The 26638-nt window shown below is 40.3% G+C and overlaps 1 protein-coding gene and 1 pseudogene across 2 annotated transcripts in view; one reads left to right on the top strand and one right to left on the bottom strand.

Moving 5' to 3' along the window:
* Window positions 1–26638, top strand: part of BRWD1 (bromodomain and WD repeat domain containing 1) — a 170236-nt gene that overhangs the window by 25284 nt on the left and 118314 nt on the right. For both annotated transcript variants that reach the window (XM_058296246.2, XM_058296245.2), the window contains exons 7-10: window positions 259–419; window positions 1718–1939; window positions 18664–18764; window positions 25364–25434. In XM_058296246.2, coding sequence (XP_058152229.1) covers window positions 259–419; window positions 1718–1939; window positions 18664–18764; window positions 25364–25434 — 555 coding nt within the window. The remainder of the gene's footprint in view (window positions 1–258; window positions 420–1717; window positions 1940–18663; window positions 18765–25363; window positions 25435–26638) is intronic.
* LOC139438804 (B-cell CLL/lymphoma 7 protein family member B pseudogene) lies at window positions 3039–3967 on the bottom strand (annotated as a pseudogene).

Raw genomic sequence — 26638 nt, 5'->3', positions numbered from 1 at the left:
TTTAATAAGTTTCAGTAGTACCAAGTATCAAATTTAGTTTTCTTAAAATAACTAGTAATTACTAAAATAAAAGAAAATCCTCTCAGTGAGAAGTCTGTTAGTGATTATAGTAATATAGTAATTGGGAAGATACTTTTGCTCTGAAGATTTCTAGAATGTAGATTTTGTGACCCTATAGAATTTGTTTTAGGGTTTTTTTTTTTTAGCTGTTTATATATTGGCTTCCTCTTAACCACTGTCACTATTTTTATTTTCTAGTGGAGATACATCGAGGAAAACAACTCACAGGGTGTTCTACTTTTAGCACAGCATTTCCAGGAACTATGTATCAGCACATAAAAATGCACAGAAGGATTCTTGGACATCTATCTGCTGTTTACTGTGTAGCATTTGATAGAACAGGACATAGAATCTTTACAGTGAGTTGACATTTCAGTTTTAATTTGGTATCATCTGGGCACTTTAGTGTGCATCAGAATCATCTTGGAAATCTTTTAAACCATTAAATTCTAGGTTTTCCACCATTAGGTATTTTGATCCAGTAGGTCTGGTGTGTTGGGCCAATGAATTTGTTTTTTAGTAAATACCCCAGGTGATTCAGATGCAGATAGTAGGGACTGCATACTGTTTTCAGACATAGATTTAGAGTAATGGTAGTTAAGTATGATCATCAGGGATGGTTAAAAAAATACATGCTTGTTATAGTGTTCTACCCCATTTTAGATCACCTCAGTTAGATTAGCACTCCCCCTCCCCCCCGCCACATTACTGGGGCTTTAACCTGGAACCTTGTACATGGGAATAGGCGTTCAACCACTGAGCTACAACCCCATCTCTAGAGTAACTTTTAATATGTGTATTAACAAAAAAACAAAAACTTGCCAAATCTCTACAGGTGATTCTTACACAAATAAGTTACTGAGCAAGAAGAATTGATTTTAAAATTATCTTTGAGTTTAAGTAATAATATGAAAGTATATATCATAATTTAGAATTAACCCACCATTTTAATGTTTTAAGGGAATACTAGCATGGGAGGAGTTTAAATTTGTTTGCAGGTGTGATATTCATAGGAAATGTTTTCTGAATGAAATGGATGCTGGGTGGTAATATAAATTTGAGACACTTCATTTAAAATGAGGGTGCTGTTCCCATTAGTTTTTCATTGGTTTTTGGATTTGTCCACTTACGTATTCAGTCTTATTCCTCAGCCTGTGAAACATAGATTGGTTCTAACACTCATCAAATAATTAGGTTGACGTGAACCAAGCTAATATTCAGTCATTGTTAGTTGAAGTAGGTGAGCCATGAACTTTTTTTTTCTTCTTTTTTTTTTTCAGGAGGTAATAGGGATTGAACCTGGGACCTTGTACATGGGAATCAGGTGCTCAGACACTTGAGCTACGTCTGTTCCCCACGAACTTTTACTTGGACTTATTACTGGGCAGGGAATTTTGAGAATATAGTGTTTATAATGTAGTCTGGCTTATAGAATTTATAACTTCACAGTATTCTTATGTAGACTTTCTTTGCTTTGAAAAATATTCCAAAAGTGTTCTGACCATGAGATTCATAATTTACAGAGTATTTTATGTTTTTAAAGAGGAGATGTTACACAAACTTAATCTGGGTGGAATGTAAAAAAGTATTTTTAAAAAATTATTTAAAAGGTTTGGTGTACTAACTAGTGTGTATATATTTTTGGGTGTTTTCTTAGGGATCAGATGATTGTTTGGTAAAGATTTGGTCAACACATAATGGCCGCCTGTTATCTACATTACGAGGTCATTCTGCAGAAATATCAGATATGGCAGTAAACTATGAAAATACAATGATTGCTGCAGGGAGTTGTGATAAAATAATTAGAGTGTGGTGCTTGAGAACTTGTGCTCCAGTTGCTGTGCTCCAAGGACATACTGGATCAATTACATCTTTACAGGTAAACTTAAAAGTGCACATTTATGTGTTAAATTCTTTTCCTTTAAAACTATTTTCTCTTTGGAGTTGAGAAATCCGAAGATGTCTACTAATTGTGATCTGTTTGAAATTTAGTGATCAAGAGAAAATCAGTACTTCCACAATTCACGGAAAAGTGATGTAATAAAAATCTAATGCAAATAGAGTGCCCAGTGCTAAAATGTCTTCACTCAATGTTGCCTATTTCATTTTTTAAAACTTTTTTGAAACAGAAAATCACAAAGTTCAATTAATCATGCAGATTTCAAAGAAGAGAGGGAACTTTCGAGTCTGAGCTGAAGGAGTACTGCAGGGTTTGGGTACTGCTGTCAGAACCTCAAATTCTTGCTGGGGCAGAGTTTGTGCCAACAGTGCTGGGGCCTATGGGCAGGAGGCCGGGAATGCTGGAATGAAATGGAGAGGTGGAAAAAGGGAAAACTGTGTGTGTGTGTGTGGGGGGGGAACTGTTACGGCACAGGGCCGTGAACTGTCAGCAGCAGTGAACCCATGAGAGGCAGGGCAACCTCAGGAATGGGCAGAATCAATGCCTGGACAGCAAGATGTTTCCATGGACTTACACCCTATCTGGAGAAAAGGCCTTCCCTTCTTGGAGGAGGGCTTCTTCTATCTTTAGAGTCTCTACCCAGACATTCTCCAACAACAGCCTACAGGGCCCCTAACTATACCCAAAATCCATAAATCTATGGTCTCCTTTAAAGTTCAATTAACCCAAGGTACTCTTTTTGCTAGAGGGTACCTTCCACATCTCTTTCCTTTTGTAGCTATGTCAGGAGCTGAACCCAAAGATTCTGAGCAGAAACTGCTACCTGGAGGTGACTGATGAGCCTTGGGATGGCTGAGTCTCCAGCGTATGTAGGGAGCAAAAAGGATATGAGCGCTCCTCTTCTGAGGAGCAAGCAGCAGAGGTGCCAGGGATGGAAAGATGATGGTGCCAGCCTTCTAGTCCAGAAGCTCCTACATGCAGGTGCTGGTCAGGCATTGCCCTTAACCGCAACAGTCCAGCGTGACCAGAGCCAGAGTGCAGGGCATCAGGAGGCGAGGTGCTCACTTCCTGGTGGTGTCTATGGCACTGCATGTTGGTCCACATAGACGTGCTTCTGGGGTGGGGCCCTGGAGTCTTCCTCTTCCTCAGCAATCTCTGTCTCTAGTGGAACTGGCTCTTCCTTTGTGAAGGATGGGAAGTTCACCAGCAACTTCTGAGGCAGGCAGGGAGGTCTCCTCGAGGATCTTCTGACCCAGAGCGGGTAGCTGGGATTTGTCTGTGCCGAAGTCCAAGGTGTGCACTGGGTTCAGGACCATGCTCTTCTGGGAGCCGGGGCTTGAGTTGGTGCTGCTGTCCACCTTGAGCTGGTAGGCATCTGAAATAGAACTCTGGTTGCTGTTATCATCCTGGAATTCAAGGAGAGGCATCAGAGGGAAAGCCATTAGGTTCATGGGCTCCTGAATTGTTCGATTTCATTTTTCTTTCTCCTTGCTTTCTGTCAAAGGGACCTTCTTAAGTATCTGAAGGGAAGTGTTATCCACAGTCACCCACTTTTTCTCCCATTTCTGCCCTTTCTCAATGGCCGCTGTCACCTTCTTAATGTCGTATTTGGCCTGGCTCTCCTGACTGGCCTGAGTGGCCTGACGTGGGAGTGGTGGCGCTTGGGGCTAGGGTACTGCTTCTAAAACATGGGGAATCGTGCTTCCCACCTGCCACAGTAGCTTCACTGCTGCTATCCCTTCCTTCAATTTTACAGTTGAGGTGGAATAATATAACGAACCCCTTATATACCCATCATCCCATGGCCAGTTCTTCCCTACCCACTTCACCTTGTCCTTAATGTGAAGCCTAGACCTCTTATTGTTTCTTCCGTAAATACTTACGTCTTAAAACTAAGGATTCCTTTTTTTAAAAAAATTACTTATTTCTCCTGCCTCCCGTCATTTTTGCTTGCTGTTTGCTCTCTGAATCTGTTTGTTGTGTTCTTACCTTCTTTTTAGGAGGCATTGGGAACTGAACCCTAGACCTCCCATTGGGTGCCCAGTGGCATGATCCACCTCCACTTTCAGGTTCCTTCTTTTAAGAAAAGATTTATTTATTTATTTTCACCCCTCCTCATTGTTTGCGCTCGCTGTCCATTGCTCGCCTTCCCCTTTTTAGAAGGCACCGGGAACTGAATCCAGGGCCTCCTATGTGGGAGGGAGCCACCTCTTCTCCCTGCTTTGTTGTGTCTCATGTTTTCCGCCTGTGTTGCTTGTTGCTTTAGCTTGCCACACCAGCCTATTGCATCAGCTTGCTATCTTGCTTGTCTTCTTTAGGAACCACTTAGAACTGAACGCAGGACTTCCCGTGTGGTAGGTGCGAGCTCAGTTGCTTGAGTCACATCCCCTTCCCCCAGGATTTGTTTTTAAAGATTTATTTATTTATTTAATTCCCCCACCCCCACCCCTGCCCCGATTGTCTGTTCTCTGTGTCTATTTGCTGCGTCTTGTTTCTTTGTCCGCTTCTGTTGTCGTCAGTGGCACGGGAAGTGTGGGCTGCGCCATTCCTGGGCAGGCTGCACTTTCTTTCGCGCTGGGCCACTCTCCTTACGGGGCGCACTCTTGCGCGTGGGGCTCCCCTACGCGGGGGACACCCCTGCGTGGCAGGGCGCTCCTTGGCGCACATCAGCACTGCGCATGGGCCAGCTCCACACCGGTCAAGGAGGCCCCGGGTTTGAACCGCGGACCTCCCATGTGGTAGACGGACGCCCTAACCACTGGGCCAAGTCCGTTTCCCAGGATTTGTTTTTAAAACAACAGTTACAATACCATTATCACACTTAACTGTTAGTTGATATTACATCAGTGTTCAAATTTTATTATTAAGGAATTAAGTAATTGTTTCAATGGTCTCATAAATGGCATAATTTTACTTTGAATGAAGAGCCAAACAAAACCCATACCTTGCATTTGGTTATTATAGATTATAAGAAGCTTAAAACATGGAAGTTATGCCACCTGCCTCCTGCCTGTTTTTTTTTTTTTTTCTTTTTAAATTCCCTTGAAGCTTCTTTGCTGAAGAAGCCAGGTGGTTTCTCTGTGGACTTCCCTAGTTTCAGTGTTGCCAGTTTTATGCTAGTGGAGTAGTTGAACATGTTCCTTTGTATTTTCTTTAAGTCATTCATTCATTTATTCACTCATTTATTTATTACTCCCCTTCCCTTTGTTGTTTACACTTGTTGTCTGTTCTCTGCTGTTCCTCGTCTTATTTAGGAGGCACTGGGAACCGAACCCGGGACCTCCCATGTGGGAGGGAGGCACCCAGTCACTTGAGCCATATCTGCTCTCTGCTTGTTTTGGCTCCTTAATGCATCTCCTCATTGAGTCATCTCGTTGCATCAGCTTAGCACACTAGCCCATTGCGCCAGCTCACTGTCTTGCTCGTCTTCTTTAGGAGTCCCTGGACACTGAACTGGGACCTCCCATGTGGCAGGCGGGCACACAAACTGCTTGAGCCACGTCTGCTGCCCTTTGTATTTTCTGTAACTTGGTTGTTGGATCTAGAGCAGTAGTTTTCTTTAATGTGCATGAGAATCACTTGGAGTGTTTGTTTAAAACACGGATTTCTGGCTCCACACACAAAGATTCTGATGGATTATCCTGGATATGGGGCCTGAGTTTTTCTGTTTATATCAAATTCCCAGGTGTTGCTAGTTTGGGGAACATGTTTTCAGAGTCCCTGATTAGAGGCTTGGTCATGTTGACGCATGTGTTCAGTCAAAGGCACAGAATGCCTGGTGATTTCTCTGTAGGAGCTGTTGATGATCACTGCCTAGATTCCTTAGTTTATTAGGGACTGATGATTCATAAGGTCTTTTAAGGCACATTGGTGCTTTTGATTTGAGTTTGGTTAAAACTCTGGGGATAGTTCAATTATGCGTGTTAATGGTTTTTAATAGATCTGTTCTAAAGCTGTGAAAAAAAGTAATTTTTCTCCATTTTTCTAGTCAATATTTTCAGAGAATAGGGACTGAAGACCTATTTTGATTGAAGACAGTTATAATTTGAGATAGTATTTTATCTTGAAGTTTAAGCAAGCTTTTTGGTTTGCCCATTTATTTTTAGGCAAGGGAGTATATTTTTTTCTGGAATGTGTTATAGCTTGAAAATAAACTCTAATCTATAGGTTCTTCAGTTGAAATTTTGTACTTTGATATGATCTTATAGGCAGTATAGCAGCAAGTGAGACAACTTACGATATTGATTCTTTTGCTAGCTTCAATCTGCTGTTGAATCTCTCTAGGGAAATTTTAATTTCTGTTACTGTGGTCTTCAGCTCTGTTTGGTTTATTTTCATTATTTTCGTGTCTCTGTTGATACAGGCATATTTTGGAGATATTGCAGGTTCACTTCCAGATTACTGCAATAAAGTGACTGTCACAGTAAAGCGAGTTAAATGAATTTTTTGGTTTTCCAGTGCATATTGAAAGTTATGTTTATATTATACTGTAGTCTGTTAAGTGTGTAGTGGCATTATGTTTAAAAAGATTGTACATACCTTAATTAAAATGTGACACAGAAACATGAAGTGAGCACATGCTATTGGAGAAATGGTGCTGATAGTCTTGTTCGATGCAGGGTTGTCACAAACCTTCAATTTGTAAAAAAATGCAATCTCTGCAAAGTGCAACTAAATAAAGTTCTGTAAAATGAGGTATGCCTGTATTCTCTTTGTGTTCATCTTTTGTTTTCCTGATTTCCTTTAGTATTTTGTCCATGTTTTTCTTTAGCTCTTTGAGTATACATAGGACCATTTTTTAAAAGTCTTTGGAATGTTCCAGGGCTGATCCTCCTCACTGATGGCTTCTAATGCTTTAATCTTCTCCTTTGCCTTGAATGTTTTTTAATCTTTAGTTGAAACCTAGACGTTTTGATATTTTTAGTTTGTTATCACTGGAATTTAGACTCTGAGCTGTCTGTTCCTTAAGCTTATGTCCAGCTAGTGTTATAGGGTTTCCTTAAATGCCAGGAGCTAACAACAAACAAAAAAAAAGAAAGAAAAGAAAAATAAAACACCTTACCCAGTCTGTGCACATTCACCTGTGCCAGTGCTCTCAGGGCTAATTCATACAATTAATTTGGGGAATTGTTCAAGCCAGAGTGAAGGGGCCTTCCTGATCCTTTCTTCCTGTGTCTCTTATCTGGGGTATGTATGTGTGGCCCTTGGAATTCCCCCATTTACCTGGCTACAAATATCTCCTCTTCCTTAGAAACATTTTCCTCAGTGTCTTGAGCACTGTATGTCCTACAGCCAGCACTCTCTTGCCCCAGGCACAACTTGACTGTTCGCCCACATTGTTCTTTAGGAGAACTGGGTGAGCCTTCTACATGCAGGGCAAGTTTTTGGACAGTTAGTCCTTCAGGCCACCACCAGACAGATTTGGCCAGACATGTATGTTTCCATTACGTGCCCAAGGGTTAGTCTGCTCACACTAAAATGGTTGCCAGGATCTGTGCACTGGGAGGGTGGGCTGGCTTTGCTTTGAGCTCCTGAGTGGTGGGGCAGGGATCAACCAGGGAGCCATGAGACCCTATTCCTTTTATTGTTATTTTTATTTTTTATTTAGGTACTGGGGGCTGAGGACCAAACCCTGACTTAATGTGGAAAGCCAGCACTCAAACACTGAGCCATATTGGCTTTTCTGAGCTGGCTTTTATTTTTCCTTTTTTCTGTTTTTGTTTGTTTTTGCTTGCTTGTTTTTGTATTTTTCAGGAGGCACCAGGAAACAAACCTGGGTCCCATGTGGGAGGTGGGAGCTCAACCACTTGAACCACATCACCTCCCCCATTGCTTTATTTTTATTTTTTATTTTTATTTATTTCTCTCTCCTCCTTCCCCCAGCCCCCCAGTTGTCTGCTCTCTCTGTCCATTTGCTGTGTGTTCTTATGTGACCACTTCTATCCTTATCAGCGGCACTGGGAATCTGTGTGTCTTTTTGTTGCGTCATCTTGTTATGTCAGCTCTGTGTGTGTGTGGCACCATTCTTGGGCAGGCTGTACTTACTTTCGCACTGGGTGGCTCTCCTTATGAGGTGCACTCCTTGCGCGTGGGGCGCCCCTACGCTGGGGACATTCCTGTGTGGCATGGCACTCCTTGCACACATTAGCACTGCGTGTGGGCCAGCTCCACACGGGTCAAGGAGGCCCTGGGTTTGAACCGTGGACCTCCCACGTGGTAGATGGACGCCCTATCCGTTGGGCCAAGTCTGCTTCCTACCCCCATTGCTTTAAAGTGACTTTCTTGATTTGGGGCTAGCCCTATTAACTGCAACCCTTTCACTTTTTCTGGAGCTTTAGAAAGATGTTTCTGCGGGTTTTTGCTGGTTGTTCAGAGCTTCTGTAGTGTCTCACTATTGCCATCTTGATTGGGATGGAATCTCCTGAAGCTCAACTTTACTTTTTTTTTTTTTTAGCTTTTTAAAAATTTATTTTAACATTTTTAAAAACAGTTATATTGAGGTAATTTATGTACCATACAATTCATCCATTTAAATGATACAATTTAATGATTTCACGTATATTCAGTTATTTCCACCATCACTACAGCTAATTTTAAAACACTTTCATCTTGTCAGAAAGAAATCCCATACTCTTTAGCTATTTACTTTCATCCCCCACAACTTGCCACCTACCCACCTGCCCTAAACATCTGCTGATTTACTTTGTCTCTGTTTCCCTGTTCTGGAAATCTCATATGAAAATCATATAATATTTTGTCTTTGCGACTGGCTTATTTCATTAAGCCATAATGTTTTTAAGGTGTATCCATATTGTAGTTTGTATCAGTACTTCTACTTTATGGCTAAATAATACTACCTTGTATGGATATAACATGTTTTGTGTATCCATTTGTAAGTTGAGCATGTGAAGTTTGTGCACCTCTTTTATATTATGAATAATTCTGCTGTAAACATTCATATATGTGTGTGTGTATATATATATTTTGTGTAGGTATATATTTTCACTGCTCTTGGGTATATTCCTAGGAGTGAAATTTCTGAGTCATGTGACAACTCTTTAATTGGTAAAACTTTTTTTTTTTTAACATATTGTTAGTGTGTTCATTTAATGAATCTTCCACTTGATGAGAGCTCATGCTATATTCAAACCTATAATAACATATATACTGTGAAAAATAATTTCCCTAGTAATGAACTTAATGCAAGTATTCACTTGAAAACAGTCTAAGTTTAAATTATTTTCCAATGAAAATGGTAATTCAGTTATACATTCTGTTCAGTAGAAGGTAGGGGTTATAGTAAACAAGTCATTGTAAAATATTTTCATGATGGGTATACTTTGTGCTGGAGGGAAGTAGTATGAGTAGTTAACCAGGAGCACTTGAAGCCAGCCTCAGCACTGTCCCTTCCCATGGCAGATTCCAAGCAGCAGAGAAGATAGTGATAATGCCATTGGTGGTGTACAATACTGGGGAGATATGGTGCCTCAACAAGAGAAACTCCTATAGTTCACTCAGAAGTAATAAGCAGTGATTCTGGATTTCCTTTCTCTATAGCTTTTGGGATAGGTGGTAAGTTACTGCTCAGCAGACTGTGCTGTCTGTACATATGCATATACCTACTCTGGCTCTGGAATCTGCTATGGAGGAAGTCTTAAAATGGGTCTGTTGGTAATTCAGTGAGTGGGATGGGACCCAAGGTTTTCCCTCCTCCTTTCTTAAACCTCATTTGAATAGCAGCACTTGGGTGTAGCACTCTTTCCTAGAGGTCATTACTTCTTCATGCAACATTAATCCACTGTCGTCCTTTCATTTCAGTCTAAAGAACTCCCTTTAGCATAGCTTGTAGGGCAGGTCTAATGGTGATGAACTTACTCAGCTTTTGTTTATCTGGGAGTATCTTAATCTCATTATTGAAAGACAGTCTTGCTGGATATAAAATTCTTGGGTGGCAATTTTTTTTAAAATAAATGGTCATTGGAACATCACTATTTTTTTAGCTGTTTTTTTTTCTTTCTTTGTCTTTTTTTTTTTTTTTTAATGTTACATTAAAATATGAGGTCCCAATATACCCCCCACCCCCCTCATCCCACTCCTCCCATAACAGCAACCTCCTCTAACATCATGTGACATTCATTGCACTTGGTGAATACATCTCTGAGCACTGCTGCACCACAAGGTCAGTGGTCCACATTATAGTTTATGCTCTCTCCCAGTCCACCCAGTGGGCCATGGGAAGACGTAACAATGTTCAGTAACTGTCCCTGCAGGACCACCCAAGACAATTCCAAGCCCTGAAAATGCCCCCACCTCACATCTCTTCTTCCCACTCCCCACCCTCAGCAGCTATCATGGCCAGTTTCTCTATCTCAATGCTACATTTACTTCCATTACTAATCACAGTAGTTCCAGAATAGAATATCAGTAAGTTCACTCTAATTCATACTCTATTCCTCCATTCTGTGGACCCTGGGATGGTTATGTCCACTCCACCTATGTATCGAGAGGGTGCTTAGATTCCACTTGGATGATGGATACAATTCTCCTGTTTGCAGTTGTAGGCACTCTTGGCTCCCTGGTGTGGTGGTTGACCTTCGCCTCCCTGTTAGCTGGCTGGGGTAAGTCCAATAAACCAGAGGGTAGGAGTTGCAAGTCTGTTGAGGCTCAGGGCCTGGCTATCACATGGATAGTCCAGAGATTCAGGTCCCCTGAATATACACTAAACCCCAGTGCTAACCACAGGTCCAGTAAAAGTGACAGGAGAGGCTTGTGAACAAAGATCACATCTAAGTCCAATTGCATCACACTCAGGAACACAAACTCCAAAGTAGGGCCAACTGACATGGCACTGAACTCCAACTGCCATGACCATAGAACCTGTGGGTCTCTGTAGCCCTCAGAAGAACCAGTACCTGGGGTTGTATCTACTTTAGCCGTCTCTGGGACTCTGCTGAGGTGTGCATAAGGGCGATCCCTCTGATGACCTCCTGGCTCTTATTTTGAGACTCGTAGCCATGTAAACTCATTTGTCCTTTCCATTTCCCCCTTTTATTCAAGGTCAAAAAGCATTTTTTACTCCTGATATTACATGTAGGCTGAGATATTCTGCTGGTCTGGGTTGACCCTTTTATTCAAGGTTGTTCTCCAGCCACATCATCAGCTGGTACTTGGTAGTAATCCCTCGGTGCCAGGGAGGCTCATCCCGGGAGTCATGTCCCATGCTGGGGGGAAGGCAATGCATTTATATGCTGAGTTTGGCTTTGAGACTGGCCACATTTGAGCAACATGGAGGCTCCCAGGAGGTAACTCTTAGGTACCCTGAAGCTCTAGGCCTAGTTCTTATTTCAGGCACAGAGGCTCACAAGCATAGTCATTAGCATCAAGGGCTCATTGTTGGACCATCCTTCCTTATTGGTCTTAGCCACTGCACTCGGGAGATTGTTGCTGTTCCATTAGGGCATGCAACAGAGCTCCCCCAGCCAGGAACTCCACACTCCCCCAGCCATCGTTCCCAACTGTAACCACTATGAAAATATCCAAACGTTTTTATGCACCCCACACATATGCCCTGGAGAACTCCCTCCCAACCATGCGCCCATGCCGCCCCCCCCCCACCAATAACACCCCACACCAGTATTCCTCCCCAGCCACCATCGAACCCCTCTGTGGTCCAAAACCTCCCTGCAAATGAAGCCCAGGTTCCATTAATAGTAAAATGGAGTATAGTGATGAGTTTAAAGGTTAGATATAGAGTACATACTAATTTAGAAAAATTAATGTAAAAATAAATTGGGGTATCAAAAATTTAAAAATGCAAAAACTTTGTTTTTGATGTTTTGCCTTCCACCACTGCAATAAGTGTTGCCCTGTATGCACATTGGCAAGGCAACTTCTTCCATCTCTTCCTCAGTGTCTGTCCTTTCTTTTTCTTTTCTTTTTCTATTAAGCTTATCTTCACAAACGTTTTAGACCACAGTAATTCTTATATACAATATACAGTACTCCCACATATTCAACATCAGACAGTTTGTCCTTTCCCCAGCAATAATCTTTTTACATGTTCATACTATATTTACTCAGCTGATGTACAGCTATTGAGATAATAGCTTTCAAACAAGTTACACTTAGGTTTACATTGTGATTTATATTTTAGTCTATACAATTTTCTAAATTTTTAGTTATGTTTTACATTATTTACATTTTAGCCTATAGACCCCTATACATTTTTGGTATAATTTAACATGTCCTATATCCATCCTTGCATAAACTTGTGGAACACTTCCATTGCCCCACAGTTACACTGATTCCACCTATTCAATACCTCTTTCCCTGTCCCCTCAGGGCCCACAGTGACAATCACTCTTCATTGCTTGAAGGGCCATGTTCAGAGATGCTTGCAACAATGTTGAGGGCTTGACATGCTCTGCTGCTCTAATGTATTGGGAGCCACCATTTCTCTCTAGAGATAGAATTCCCTCTATTTGAGGATATTAGTCCTCCCTAGGATGTGGGTATACCTTCAGTCTCATTGCATGGGTGTCCATCCAGCGATATAACCCACTCTGACAAAATGAGCAATCACACACTTCCTAGAAGCCTGTCCTGTGTCAGATTTTCCCCTTTAAGCATCTTAAACACATAGACTTCCTTATTATATTTTTGAAAAAGTTTTCTCAACATTATACTCTTAACCACATACCTGACAATCTCCTATGTTCATATGTTCCCCCATGCTCCCCCCAATTTCTTGGGCAATATTACTCATCCTCCCATCCCTAGCCCCCTAAAGCCCACAAAGCCCCACCCAAAGGTATCCCTATGCCCCCATTTTATCCCTTCCCTCTACAAATACTTACCTTCAGCTTATCATAGATTTCTTCCAGGTTGGTGTCAATTTGCAACCTTTCTCTACCCCCCAGATTCCTTTAAGCCTATCATCCGGTCTCCAGCTCTCTGAGGCAGCTTGGTTTACTTATTTCATATCATTGAGGTCATGCAGTATTTGTCCTTCAGTGCCTGGGTTGCTTCACTCAACATAAGGTTCTCAAGATTCATCCATGTTATCACATGTGTTTGTAGTGTATTCGTTCTTAAAGTTGAGTAGTATTCCATTGTATGTATATACCACATTTTATTTATCCATTCATCTGTTGATGGGCATTTGGGTTGATTCCAACTTTTGGTAATAGTGAACAGTGCTGCTATGAACACTGGTGTGCATATATCAATTTGTGTCCTGTTTTCAGTTCTGCTGGGTAAATTCCCTGCATTGGAATTGCTGAGTCATATGGCAAATCTATAGCTAGTTTTTTGAGAAACTGCCAAAGTGTCCTCCAGAATGGCTGGATCCTTCTGCATTCCCACCAGCAGTGGATGAGTGTTCCCATTCCTCCACATCCTCTCCAGCACTTGTAGTCTTCTGTTTATTTCATAGCTGCCAGTCTTAAGGGAGTAAGGTGGTATCTCATTGTAGTTTTGATTTGCATTTCCCTGATAGAGATTTGGAGCATTTTTTCATGTGCTTTTTAGCCATTTGTATTTCTTCTTTGGAGAAGTGTGTGTTTAAATCGTTTTCTCATTTTTTAAATGTGATGTTTGTCTTTTTATTTTCAAGATACAGGAGTTTTTTATATATGCAGGATGTACGTCTCCTATCAGATATATGTTTACCAAAGATTTTCTCCCATTGTGTAGGTTCTCTTTTCACTTTTGTGACAAACTCCTTTGAGGTACAGAAGGCTTTAACTTTGAGGAAGTCCCATTTATCTATTTGTTCTTTTACTGCTTGTGCTTTCGATGTGAAGTTCATGAAGCCATTTACTATTACAAATTCTTGTAGATGGTTCCCAACCTCTCCCAAGGCAGCAGGAAGGCTGCATGAGGGCTCCTATAGGAGATTCAAATGGGTCCCTGGTGAACCTACACATCTGAGAAAATAATGACTCTTAATTTTTTGAGAGAGCACCTTCCTTGCCACGAACCCTAAATATGCTGTTGGAATCCTGTAAAGCACGTCCTACTGTCGGCAATTGTTTTTTAATCAGGACTTGCAATATTTCATCCCACTATCTTCTTCCCTCCATGGTTTCTGATGAGAAATTGGCACTTAATCTTATTGGGATTCCCATGTACACACCACATTGCAGTTCTCTTGCAACTTTCAGGAACTTTCCTTCCTTGTCCTTCGCACTTGAGTTTGACTACTATGCTTATTATGGTTCTCCTGTTTGGAGTGCATTGGGCTTTTTGACTGCACATTCATGTCTCTAATTAAATTTTAGAGGCTTACTGCTACTATTTTTTGAGTATTCCTTGTGCCACTTTTTCTTCCTTCTGGGACTCCAGTAATGCTTATATTGGTATACTAGTTGATATTCTGTAGGTCTCTTAGGCTCTGTTCTCTTTTTCACTTTTGTAGCAACATGTTTGTATGCAGCAGAATCCTAAGAGATCTGGAAATTCTTTGTGATTTTCAGATGATGTGGATGCACCGTAGTGAAGTTTCTAAGGGCATAGCACTTGTGGGTTTGTCAAGATAGTGTCCCCTTTCCAGTGTCTGGTGCTTCCAGGCATTCCTTGGCTCATAGCTGCATAATGCCAATCCCTGTCTCCAGCTTCACATGGCTTTCTAATCTCTTCTCTATAGCTCAGCTTTAAATCATCTTAATTCTCCTGGATTAAGGGGGTTTATAGGGATTACTGGTGCCCTTTGCCTAACTACGGGGTGAAAGTCACTTTTTAGAGGACAGTAGTATCTAGAGCCTGTTAACAAATTTCCATCTGTGATGATGAAACTCAATCAGATATATCCAGGTGTAATAGGAGGCAAGTATGACCCAAACCAGGAGAAACAACAGACAATAGAAATAGATTCAAGCTATCTAGACTGTTGATGTTCTGGATACATACTGGAAAATATCTATGCATAATATATCCAAGTAATTAAAAGGAAGAGAAGTAATTTCAGCAGATTGTGCATTAGTAAAAAGGAAATTCTAGAATTGAAATATGTAACTGAGTTTAAGAATTCAGTGGGTAGTTTTTTCCAAAGGTGTGAGCTTAAAAAACTATCATGTATAACATACAGGATTTCCATACATCATCCCACCATGAACACCTTCCTCAGTGGGTAGGAAGCAAATTAGACACAGGTGAAGAAATCAAAGAGAGAATAAATGAGCTGTAAGAGATAAGAAGAAAATAAATAGATTGCAGCAAGATAGAACAGAATAAACAGAAAAGAGCTTAAGAGGTAGGTAGGATATGGTGACAGTGTATAAGATGTTTAATTGGAATTTCTGAACAGGAGAAAAGAATGAAGCCAAAGCTATACTTGAAGAGCTAATAGCTAAGAATTTTGCAGATATACTGAAGACATGAAGACATTAAAGCTACTGATTCAAGAAACACTATGCTTTAGCTTCCTAGGCTGATTAATAAAACAGATAACATAAAATAGGTTGGCTTAAGTAATGAACATTTATTAGCTTACACTTTGAGGCCAAGAATGTCCAAATCAAGGCAGCATCAGGTGATGCTTTCTTCCCAAAGACTGGCTACTGGCTACCGGCTGCCAGTGATCCTTGGCTCCTCTGTCACGTGGCAAGGCACATGGTGGCATCTGCTGGTCTCTCTTCTCTTGCGGGTTTTGTTGATTTCTTTCTCTTTCTATTCATCTTGTTTATAAAGGACTTCAGTTAGAGGGCTAGGACCCATTTTGAATGAGGTGGTCACACCTTAAGTGAAGTAGGCTTATTGCAAGAGCCTACTTATAATTCATACCCAAAGGACTGGATTAACTAAGAATGTGTTTATATGGGGTATGTAAAGTTTCAAACCACTACACACTGTGAGTACAGAGCAGGGTAAATATACAGAAAATTACCACTACTAAAGCATCTGAGAAAAACTACTAAAAACCACAGAGGGAAGTGGATTTGGCTCAACTGATAGAGCATCTACCTATCATATAGGAGGTCCAGGGTTTAAACCCAGGGCCTCCTGACCTGTGTGGTGAGCTGGCCCATGTGCAGTGCTGATGCGCACAAGGGGTACTGTGCTACACAGGGGTACTTAGGGGAGCCCCCCCCACACAAGGAGTGTGCCCTGTGAGGAGAGCTGCCCCGCTCGAAAAAAGTGCAGGCTGCCCAGGAGTGGCGCCACACACATGGAGCGCTGGTGCAGCAAGATGATGCAACAAAAAGAGACACAGGGAAGCAGACTTGGCTCAGTGATTAGGGCGTCCGTCTACCACAGGAGAGGGCCGCGGTTCAAACCCTGGGCCTCCTTGACCCGACGTGCAGTGCTGATGCGTGCAAGGGGAGCCATCCAGTGCGAAAGAAAGTTCAGCCTGCCCAGGAATGGTGCCACAAACACGGAGAACTGACACAGCAAGATGACACAACAAAAAGAAACACAGATTTCCATGCTGCTGACAACAACAGAAGCAGACAAAGAAGAACATGCAGCAAAATAGACACAGAGAACAGAGAACTGGGGTGGGGCAGAAAGGGGCGAGAAATAAATAAATTAAAAAAAAGACTACAGATTCACGGTGCTGGCAAAAATGCAAGCAGACACAGAAGGACACACAGTGAATGAACAGAGAGCAGACAAACGGGGGGGCGGGTAATGGGAGAGAAAGAAAGAAATCTTTAAAAAAAAAACCAAAACCACAGAGATAATCTTAAAGTAGCCACAATGAAAAATAAAGGAGCTATGGTAAGACTGACAGCTCTCTGTCAATGCAGATTTCACTGTGGTTTTTCATTTTAATAAAAAAGAACATTCAATCATTAACTTTAGTTACTTTATTTTTTTAAGATTTGTTTTTTATTTCTACGTACCCCCTTGTTTGCACTTGCTGTGTCTGTCTGTCTTCCTTTGTTTAGGAGGCACTGGGAACCAAACCTGGGACCTTCACTGTGGAAGGGAGTTGCCTAATTGCTTGAGCCATCTCATTTCCCTGCTTTTTTGTGTGTCTCATTATGTTTTTCTTCTTCTGTCTTGTGTCAGCTTGCCATGCCTGCCTGATGGCGCCAGCTTGCCGTCTTTAGGAGGCACCAGGAACCAAACCAGGGACCTCCTGTGTGGTAGGCAGGAGCTCAGTCCATCTAGCCACATCCACTTCCCAGTTACTACTTTTTAAGAGGATATTCTCCAAAATTTAGTTTTAGTCCAAGTTCTGGAATATGTCTATTTAGATATAATCAGTACTTTCAACATTAAGAAAAAAATGTTCTTCGTTTCTTCCCAACTCCTGCTTTTCTGTGAACAGTATCACTGTTCTTATTTTTGATCCTCCTCTGTCCTGTCTCATGAGTGGGCAAGTTTTGTTGCTTCTTCAAGGCCAGTTTCCATATTTGGGGAGGGGGAGGTCTTGCGTTTTCGATTAATTTAACTTCTCCTAGGCTCTCTTAGCTATTTTAATTTCATTTTGTCTGTCAAACAAGTCTTGCTTATTGAGTCTAGATTTTCTCTACCCATTTAATTATTTACCCACAAGTTTGAAAAAGTCTTACAGATGTTTCTATTCTTCTCACACACTGTATTTCATCTCACTTTTTTTGTAATGTATGATTTTCCAGCTTTTTTTGTTTTAAAGATTTATTTACTTTATTTATCCCCATCCCTTGCCATCCGGCACCTGCTATGTCTGTTCGTTGTGTGCTTGTCTTCCTTTTAGGAGGCACCAGAAACTGAACCTGGGACCTCTTGTGTGTGAGGTGCCCAGTCGCTTGAGCCACCTCCTCCGCCTGCCCTGCTGTGTGTCACATTATGTCTTTTCTCTCTCTGTCGCTTGTTATGTCAATTTGATGTGCCAGCCTGTCATACCAGCTCGTTGTCTTGCTCGTATTCTTTAGCAGTTACTGGGAATTGAACCTGGCATCTCCCATGTGGTGGGTGGGAGCTCAGTTGCTTGAGCCACATCCACTTCCCTCCTCTCACTTTTGTATTTTTGCTTTATTATTCCTTTGCCTAGTATGCTTCTCCTCCCCCTCCCCCTCTTATGTTTTCGTCCTTTTCTTTTAAGCTTTCTTGTATGACTCTGGACTGGATGACGCTTCCTTTCTTGAGCTTGTTTGTACTGCACAATTGACACTGTATTGCAAGTTTTAACCCCATTCTTAAGTTAGAACATACTTCTCATTTGTATATTATTTTTATGGCTTCGTTTGTTAAATATTTAAATCATTTATCTGTTAGCTCAAGAATTGATCGTTTTATTTCTTTTCCAGATTTTACACAGTTGTCCTTACACCATATATGTGTTGATCTATTGTTTTGCCAACTGATAGGAAGTGGCACCTTTATCTTATTTAAGTCTTTGTATTAGGGTTCATTTTTAGACTTTACATTTTTTCTATTTTGTTATTCTGTATATAAATGTACATGTTGAACTCCGTTTTAATTATTGAGCATCTGTTATAGTCCTTATTATATGACGGGACTAGATTTTCATTGCTTCCCTTTTCCGATGTTTTTTCTCATTATTCTTAAAATTTTGTTTTTGTTGAGATCATATTGCATTTGTAAATTAAAGTGTCTTTCCTTTATTTTAGATAATGATTTTTCACTAAAGTACTGCCATCTGTATTTGGTATTTTCTGTGTTTTTCTTAGAGGCTCAGTTGAAGTTAACTTTGCATTAAATATAACTTTAGTAGAAGCTCTGGAAACTAAATTGTATATTTATTTTTTTAGTTTAGCCCAATGGCAAAAGGTCCTCAGAGATACATGGTCTCCACTGGTGCCGATGGGACAGTTTGCTTTTGGCAGTGGGATTTAGAATCCCTGAAATTTAGGTAAGTGACTTGAATTGTGCAACAAGTTTTCTTCTGTAATGTTACATGATTTAGTTCAATTAAATGAAGTTTGATTATAAAGAGATTATGTATTGTGGTTGCCTTTTTACTTTTAATATATATATATTTTTTTTCATTAGAGAAATTGTGGGTTACGGAAAAATCATGAAGAAAATACAGAGTTTCTATATATCCCTCCCCCTTCCCACAGTTTTCCCTATTAACACATTGCATTAGTGTGGTACTGTATTAGCTGAGAAGGGTGCTGGTGCAGAGTATCAGAAATCTGTTGGCTTTATAAAGGGTATTTATTTGGGGTAAAAGCTTATAGTTAAAAGCCCCTGAAGACTCCAACTGTAGGTTGATTTCTCACAAAGTCAGTTGCCACGTGTTAAAGCAAGATGGTGGGTGATACCTCCTGGTCTCTCCTTATTTGTCTTAAAGCTTCATGCATCCAGTTTCTTCCTATTTCAGCTGTAGGCTGACATAGGGCTAGTCTCTCAGGGCTTTTTAACTACTCTGTTCTTTTCACAAGGCCAGCTGTAAATTTAAACTGACAAAGTTCTCTCGTCTTCTGGGTGTCTTCTTGAGTGAGTGTCCACTTATAGCCCACCAATAGGTGGGGACTTAACCTGAGTTACACCCTACTGACATCAAATCAAGTCCTAATCTTAACATAATTTAATCAAAGACATCTCAGCTGAATCTAATACAGTGAAAGGGTATCACACTCAGAGGAACAGACCAGTTTACAAACATATTCTCTATTTTTGGAATTAATAATCTCAAACTGCCACTGGTACCTTTGTTACATTTGATGAAAGAGTATTATTATAATTGCACTATAATGTATAGTCCATACTTTACATTAAGGTTCACTGTGTTGTACAGTCTTATGGTTGTGTTTGTTTTTTTTTTTAAATTTTTTATGGTATTTTTTTTTTTTTAAGACACATAGATCACACAAAAAGTTAAATAAAAAAATATGAGGTTCCCCTATACCCCACTCTCTCCCCCCTCCACCCCCAGTCCTCCATATCAACAACCTCTTTCATCATTGTGGTATATTCATTGCATTTGATGAATACATTTTGGAGCACTGCTATACAGCATGGATTATAGTTTACATTGTAGTTTACACTCTCCCCCAGTCCATTCAGTGGGTTATAACAGGATATATACTGTCCTGCATCTGTCCCTGCAGTATCGTTCAGGACAACTCCAAGTCCCGAAAATGCCCCCATATCACACCTCTTCTTCCCTCTCCCTGCCCTCAGCAACTCTTGTGGCCACTGTCTCCACATCAATGATAGAATTTCTTCCATTGCTAGAGTCACAGTAATTCTATAGTATAATACCAGTAAGTCCACTCTATCCAGATTTAATTCCTCATTCCTGAGGACCTATGGATGGTGATGTCCACTCCACCTCTAAATCTAGAGGGGGCATGGTTGTGTTTTTAAAAAAATTTATTCTGTATTTACAACCAAAAATTTTCCTCTCTTAACCACATTCAGACAGACATTTCAGTGATGTTAATTATGTTCACAATGTTGTGCTACCATTACGAAAACCATTCTGTTACCTCATGCAGGAAATTCTATACCAATTAAGCAATAACTCCCCATTCTCTGTCCCCACCCTGGCCTCTGGTAACCTCTATTCTAGTTGCTGATTCTGAATTTGCTTATTCTAATTATTTCATATTGGTGAGATCATACAATATTTATCCATTTGTGTCTGGGTTATTTTACTCAGAATGATGTAAGTGTTCATGTATTTTGTCCCATGTATAAGAATGTTAATTCTTTTTTATGGCTGAATAATATTCCATTGTATATACCACATTTATTTATTCATTCATTGTGGATTACTTCTCTCATGCCAATTATGAATAGTGCCGCTGTAAACATCAGTGTGCAAGTATCTGTTAGAGTCCCTGCTTTCAGTTCTTGGGGTATATACTAGATGTGAGACTGCCAGGTCATATGGTAATTTTATTTTTTTGGTATTTATTTTTTTAATATTACATTAAAAAAATATGAGGTCCCCATATACCCCCCCATCCCCCTCACCCCACTCCTCCCCCCATAACAACAATCTCCTCCATCATCATGAGACATTCATTGCATTTGGTGAATACATCTCTGAGCACCGCTGTACCTCATGGTCATTGGTCCACATCATAGCCCACACTTTCCCACATTCCACCCAGTGGGCCATGGGAGGACATACAATGTCTGGTAACTTTCCCTGCAGCACCACCCAGGACAACTCCAAGTCCCGAAAATGCCCCCACATCTCATTTCTTCCTCCCACTCCCAACCTCTAGCAGCCACCATGGCCACTTTCTCCATACCAATGCCACATTTTCTTCGATTACTAATCACAATAGTTCATGAAGAGAATATCAGTAAGTCCACTCTAATCCATACTCTATTCCTCCATCCTCTGGACCTTAGAATGGTTGTGTCCCCTCCACATCTATATCAAGAGGGAGCTTAGATTCCACGTGGAGGCTGGATGCAATTCTCCTGCTTTCAGTTGTAGGCACTCTTGGCTCCCTGGTGTGGTGGTTGACCTTCTTCACCTCCATGTTAGCTGAGTGGGGTAAGTCCAATAAACCAGAGTGTAGGAGTTGCAAGTTTGTTGAGGCTCAGGGCCTGGCTATCACATGGTCAGTCCAGAGATTCAGGTCCCCTGGGTATACGTTAAACCCTAGCACCGACTACAGTTCCAGTTAAAGTAAAAGGAGAGACTTGTGGACAGAGATCACATCTAAGTCCAGCTCCATCACACAGAAATACAAACTCCAAAGTAGGGCTAACTGACATGGCACTGAACTCCATCTGCCATGACCATAGAACCTGTGGGTCTCTGTAGCCCTCAGAAGAACCAGTACCTGGGGTTGTATCTACTTTATCTGTCTCTGGGACTCTGCTCAGGTGTACATAAGGGCAACCCCTCTGATAACCTCTGGGCTCTTTTTGGAGACTCATAGCCATATAGTCATTCTGAGATACTACAGAACTATCTTCCACATCAGCTGTGCCATTTTACATTTCCACCAACAATGACTGAGTGTTCCTATTTCTCCACATCCTCCCCAATACTTTTTATTTTCCAGTTTTTAAAAATAGTAGCTGTTCTTGTGGTTGTGAAATGGTCTTTCGTTGTGTGTGTGTGTTTTTTTTAAGTTGGTACTGGGGATTGAATCCAGGACCTCATATATGGGAAGCAGAATCTCAACCACTGAGCACCACTAGCTCCTCATTGATTTTGGTTTGCGTTTACCTAATAGCTAAGGATGTTGAGCATCTTCATATGTGCTTTGGGCAAATTGTATACCTTGTTTGGAGAAATGTCTGTTCAAATCTTTTGCCTTTTTATTGTTTGAGATATTTGGGGAGGGATCGAATCTGGTACCTTGAAAGTGAGAAGCTGGCACTCAACCAGTGAGCCACATAGGCTTCTTTACTTGTTTTTTTTTTCATTTGATTGCTTATTGTTTCTTTGTTTTCAACAAAAATGAACCTGGAACCACCTCAGTTGAGGGAAGCAGGTGCTCAGCTGCTTGGGCCACATCCGCTGTCCCCATTTTTAATTGGGTTGTCTTTTTGTTGTTAAGATGTAGTATTTTTAAAATCTGTTATAGCTGTTAAACCCTTTGGATATGTGGTGTCTAAATATTTTCTACGATTCTGTATATTGTCTTTCTTTTTTTAAAGAAGTACCTGTGGTTTGAACCTGGGACCTTGTACATAGGAAGTAGGTTATCAAACCACTGAGTTACACCTGCTCCCCTATAGATTGTCTTTTTACTTTCATGATGAAGTCCTCTGATGCACAGAAATTTTAAATTTTGATGAGGTGCCATTTTTTTTTTTCTTCTGTTACTTCTGCTTTTGGTGTTAAGTCTAAGGTTCTTAAGATGCTTTCTTCTATGAGATTTATAGTTTTGGTCTTACATTCAAGTCAGATCCATTTTTGGTTAATTTTTTTTTTTTTTTAAAAGATTTATTTATTTATTTAATTTCCCCCCCTCCCCTGGTTGTCTGTTCTTGGTGTCTATTTGCTGCGTCTTGTTTCTTTGTCCGCTTCTGTTGTCGTCAGTGGCACGGAAAGTGTGGGCGGCGCCATTCCTGGGCAGGCTGCTCTTTCTTTTCACGCTGGGCGGCTTTCCTCACGGGCGCACTCCTTGCATGTGGGGCTCCCCCACGCGGGGGACACCCTTGCATGGCACGGCACTCCTTGCGCGCATCAGCACTGCGCATGGCCAGCTCCACATGGGTCAAGGAGGCCCAGGGTTTGAACCGCGGACCTCCCATATCGTAGACGGACGCCCTAACCACTGGGCCAAAGTCCGTTTCCCGTTGGTTAATTTTTGATTATGGTGTGAAGTTAATAGCTACCTTCATTCTTTTGCATATGGATATCTAGTGTTCCCACCACCATTTTTTGAAAACTCTGCTCTTTCCCAGTGGGGTGGACTTGACCTCCTTGTCAAAAATCAATAGCCATAGGGAGCTGATGTGGCTCAGTAGTTTAGTGCCTGCTTCCTACATATGAGGTCCCAGGTTCAATCTCCAGGTCTGGTATCTCAAAAAAAAAAAACGTAGATGTGAGGGTTGATTTGTGGAATTGTAGTTCATTTCCACTTGTCTATATGTCTGTCCTTGTGCCAATACCATGTTCTTTTGATTATTGTTGCTGAATTTGTAATACGTTTTAAAACTGGGATGTGTGAGTCTTCCAACTTTGTTCTTCTTTTTGAAGGCCCCTTATCCTTCCATATAAATTTGGTGATTGGCTTTTCCATTTCTGCAAAGAAGACTGTTGGAATTTTGATTGAGATTGTATATATGAATTGCTTTGGATAGAATCGACATCTTAACAATATTTTGTCTTCCAGTCCATGAACACAGAATGTCCTTTCGTTTGTATAGGCTTTTTATTTTGAGCTATGTTTTGTAGCTTTCTGTGTATAAATCCTTTGCATTCATGGTTAAATTTATTCCTAGATACTTGATTCTTCTAGTTGCTATTGTAAATGGAATTTTTTCCTTTTTTCTTTTTAATTTATTTTATTGGTATGTATTAATAAAGCATACAATGCACCCAAAGTATTTTTTTCCTTTGATTTCTTTTTCATATTATTACTGGTATGTTGAAACCCTACTGATTTTTGTGCATTTATCTTGTACCCTACTACTTGGCCGAGTTTATTTGCTCTAGTAGCTTTGTTGTGCCCTTTTATAAAATTCTTTAGTTTAAATTTTATTATATACAGCATATGTTTCATATTGACTACTGTTTATAATTTACTATTGAGTTAGTTGGATTTGTGAAAGTTGCATAGCTACTCTTAGTTGGCACAGTTTTACCACAACAAAGTGTAGGAAACACTTTTAAAAAGCATAGAAATATTCACTTAGGTTTATAATTGGAAATTCTGACAGGATCATTGATAATAGAAGATTTACTCTCATTATTAAAGGTCTAAAATCCTGTGCTGTCCAGTGTAGTATCCCCTTGCCCTATATGATTATTGATTGCTTCATATATGGCAAGTCCAAATGAGGAACTGAATTGTTAATTTAAATTTAAAAACTAATGCTTGTTTCAGTTATTACAGAAATTTTAAGTATGTTTGGTATATCTTTTTTTTTTTTTTAAGGAGGTACCATGGAATGAACCCAAGACCTTGTACATGGGAAGCAGGCAGTCAACCACTGAGCTACATCTGCTCCCCAATGAGAGTTGGGTCTTTTGTTTGTTTTCAGGAGGTACTGGGGATTGAACTCAGGACCTTATACAGGGGAAGCAGGCACTCAACTGCTTGAGCTATATATGCTCTCCTGTTTGGTACATCTTGAATATGTGAATTTACTCTTACCACTATACTTTTTTAAGTTTTTAATTAAAGAAATTTTTTTAAAGGAGGTACTGGGAATCGAACCTGGTACCTCGTACATGTGAAGCAAGCTCTTAACAACTGAGCTATACCTACTTCCCTCTACTATAGATTTTATGAAATATGAATACAGATCAAGTATTTTAGTGAAAACCCTGGTATACAACTTGAGTTGTGTCATATACACTGGAAGATTTTAAAGATTTAATATGTAAAAAAGAATGTAAAGTATCTAATTAAATTCTTAATTATATTGATTACATGTTACTATGAAATTCTGGATATATTGTTTTAAATTAGAGTTTTATCTTATTTTACCTTTTAATATGGGTACCAAAAAATTAAAATTACATACATAGTTCAGTTTCTTCGGGACAGCTGTAGTTTTTTATCCTTCTCTGCAGCCTTGCTGGGTTCACTTAAATTGTGCACTTTAGTCATCTCACTTCATAATGGGGTTAATAACTTGTCTTTTTTTGTAGTGGGATTGATAGAAAGGTAGGGATTTGACAGGGCCTTATAAAATCCATCCAGCTATAAAAAACATACATGAAAATCTTGGTATTCAAGAAGATGCATACAAATAAGATTATTGTACTTAAGTATAGAAGATCAAAAGCAATATTTTAAACTGTGTTATGCGTTACTTTAATGTATTTTAAAGCAACTTCTTCTTCTTTTAAAGTCCCCGTCCTCTGAAGTTCACTGAAAAGCCAAGACCAGGAGTTCAAATGCTTTGTTCATCATTTAGTGTTGGTAAGAGAACTTGCTTCAGTAATTTTTTCCCCTTAGTTTTTTTTTTTTTAATCCTGCTGCCCGCCCCCCCCCCATGACTTGCTTGCTCTCTGTGCTCTGTGTCCATTTGCTGCGCGTTTTCTGTGTCTGCTTGTCTCCCTTTGTTGCATTATCTTGTTGCGCCAGCTCTCTGTGGGCGCAGGCCGTCAGCTCTCTGCGGGCGCGGGCCAGCTTGCCTTCAGAAGGAGGCTCTGGGATGCGAACCCAGGGCCTCCCATATGGTAGATGGGAGCCCAATTGATTGAGCCACAGCTGCTTCTCTCCCCTTAGTTTTATTTTAGCATCAAATGCCGATGTTATACTAAGAACCTTTACTAGATAAATGGAAAATGATTTACATTCTTTTAATTCTGTTAAATTGATGATATTCATTTAATTAGCCTTTTTCATTTCTGCAGCCTCATATTCTGCCCTTCTCTGGTTTCTACAAATAATTAGAGCCAGTGGTATAATAATACATGGCTGGCAAAAAGGAGGCTTAGAGGAGTCCATATAAGTGATTCCTGAGCCATGTGCCTTCTGAATGATATACCAAAATTGTGATTTCTTTTTTTTTAATAGGTACCAGGGGCTAGGGATTAAACCCGGGACCTTTTATGTGGGAAGCCACATGGCCTTTCCTGAGTTGGTTTTTGTTTTGCTTGTTGTTTGTTTTTGTTTTTTCAAGAGGCACTGGGAACAGAAACTGGGACCTCCGGTGTGGGAGGTGGGTGCTCAGTTGCTCGAGTCACAGCTGCTCTGTGCTTTCATGTTTTTGATAGTATAAATGTGTTTTCCAGACATAATATCTTGGTTAAATTATCTCCCTTTGTTCAGTGAACTTGTGTAGTAACAAACTCCCCTCCACCCTCTTTATTTTAGGACAGGCCAAAGTCTGAAAACATGAGCAAGTGAAGTTTATGTACCTTAGCTGTTTTTAGGTATGCAAAGTTGTTAAGAAAGCAGAGCCCCTTTTGTTCCAGCATCTTTTAGGTCATTAAGGTCATTTCCATACTTAATAAAGCAGCAGAAAGTAGTGACTATGTCCTGATTGAATTCACTTTGTTTATTTAAATAGGGAGTTAGTACTTGAGTCGATTGATAGAAACTTAGTTTTGAAATAAGAGAGCTTGGTTTATTTAACATAAAAATTTAATTTATTCAGCTATTAACTGAACCTTAACAT

This window comes from Dasypus novemcinctus, chromosome 4, assembly GCF_030445035.2.
Source record: "Dasypus novemcinctus isolate mDasNov1 chromosome 4, mDasNov1.1.hap2, whole genome shotgun sequence".
Classification (NCBI taxonomy): Eukaryota; Metazoa; Chordata; class Mammalia; order Cingulata; family Dasypodidae; genus Dasypus; species Dasypus novemcinctus.
Note: the sequence above shows the minus strand (reverse complement) of the source record. Positions and strands in the feature narration are given on the sequence as shown.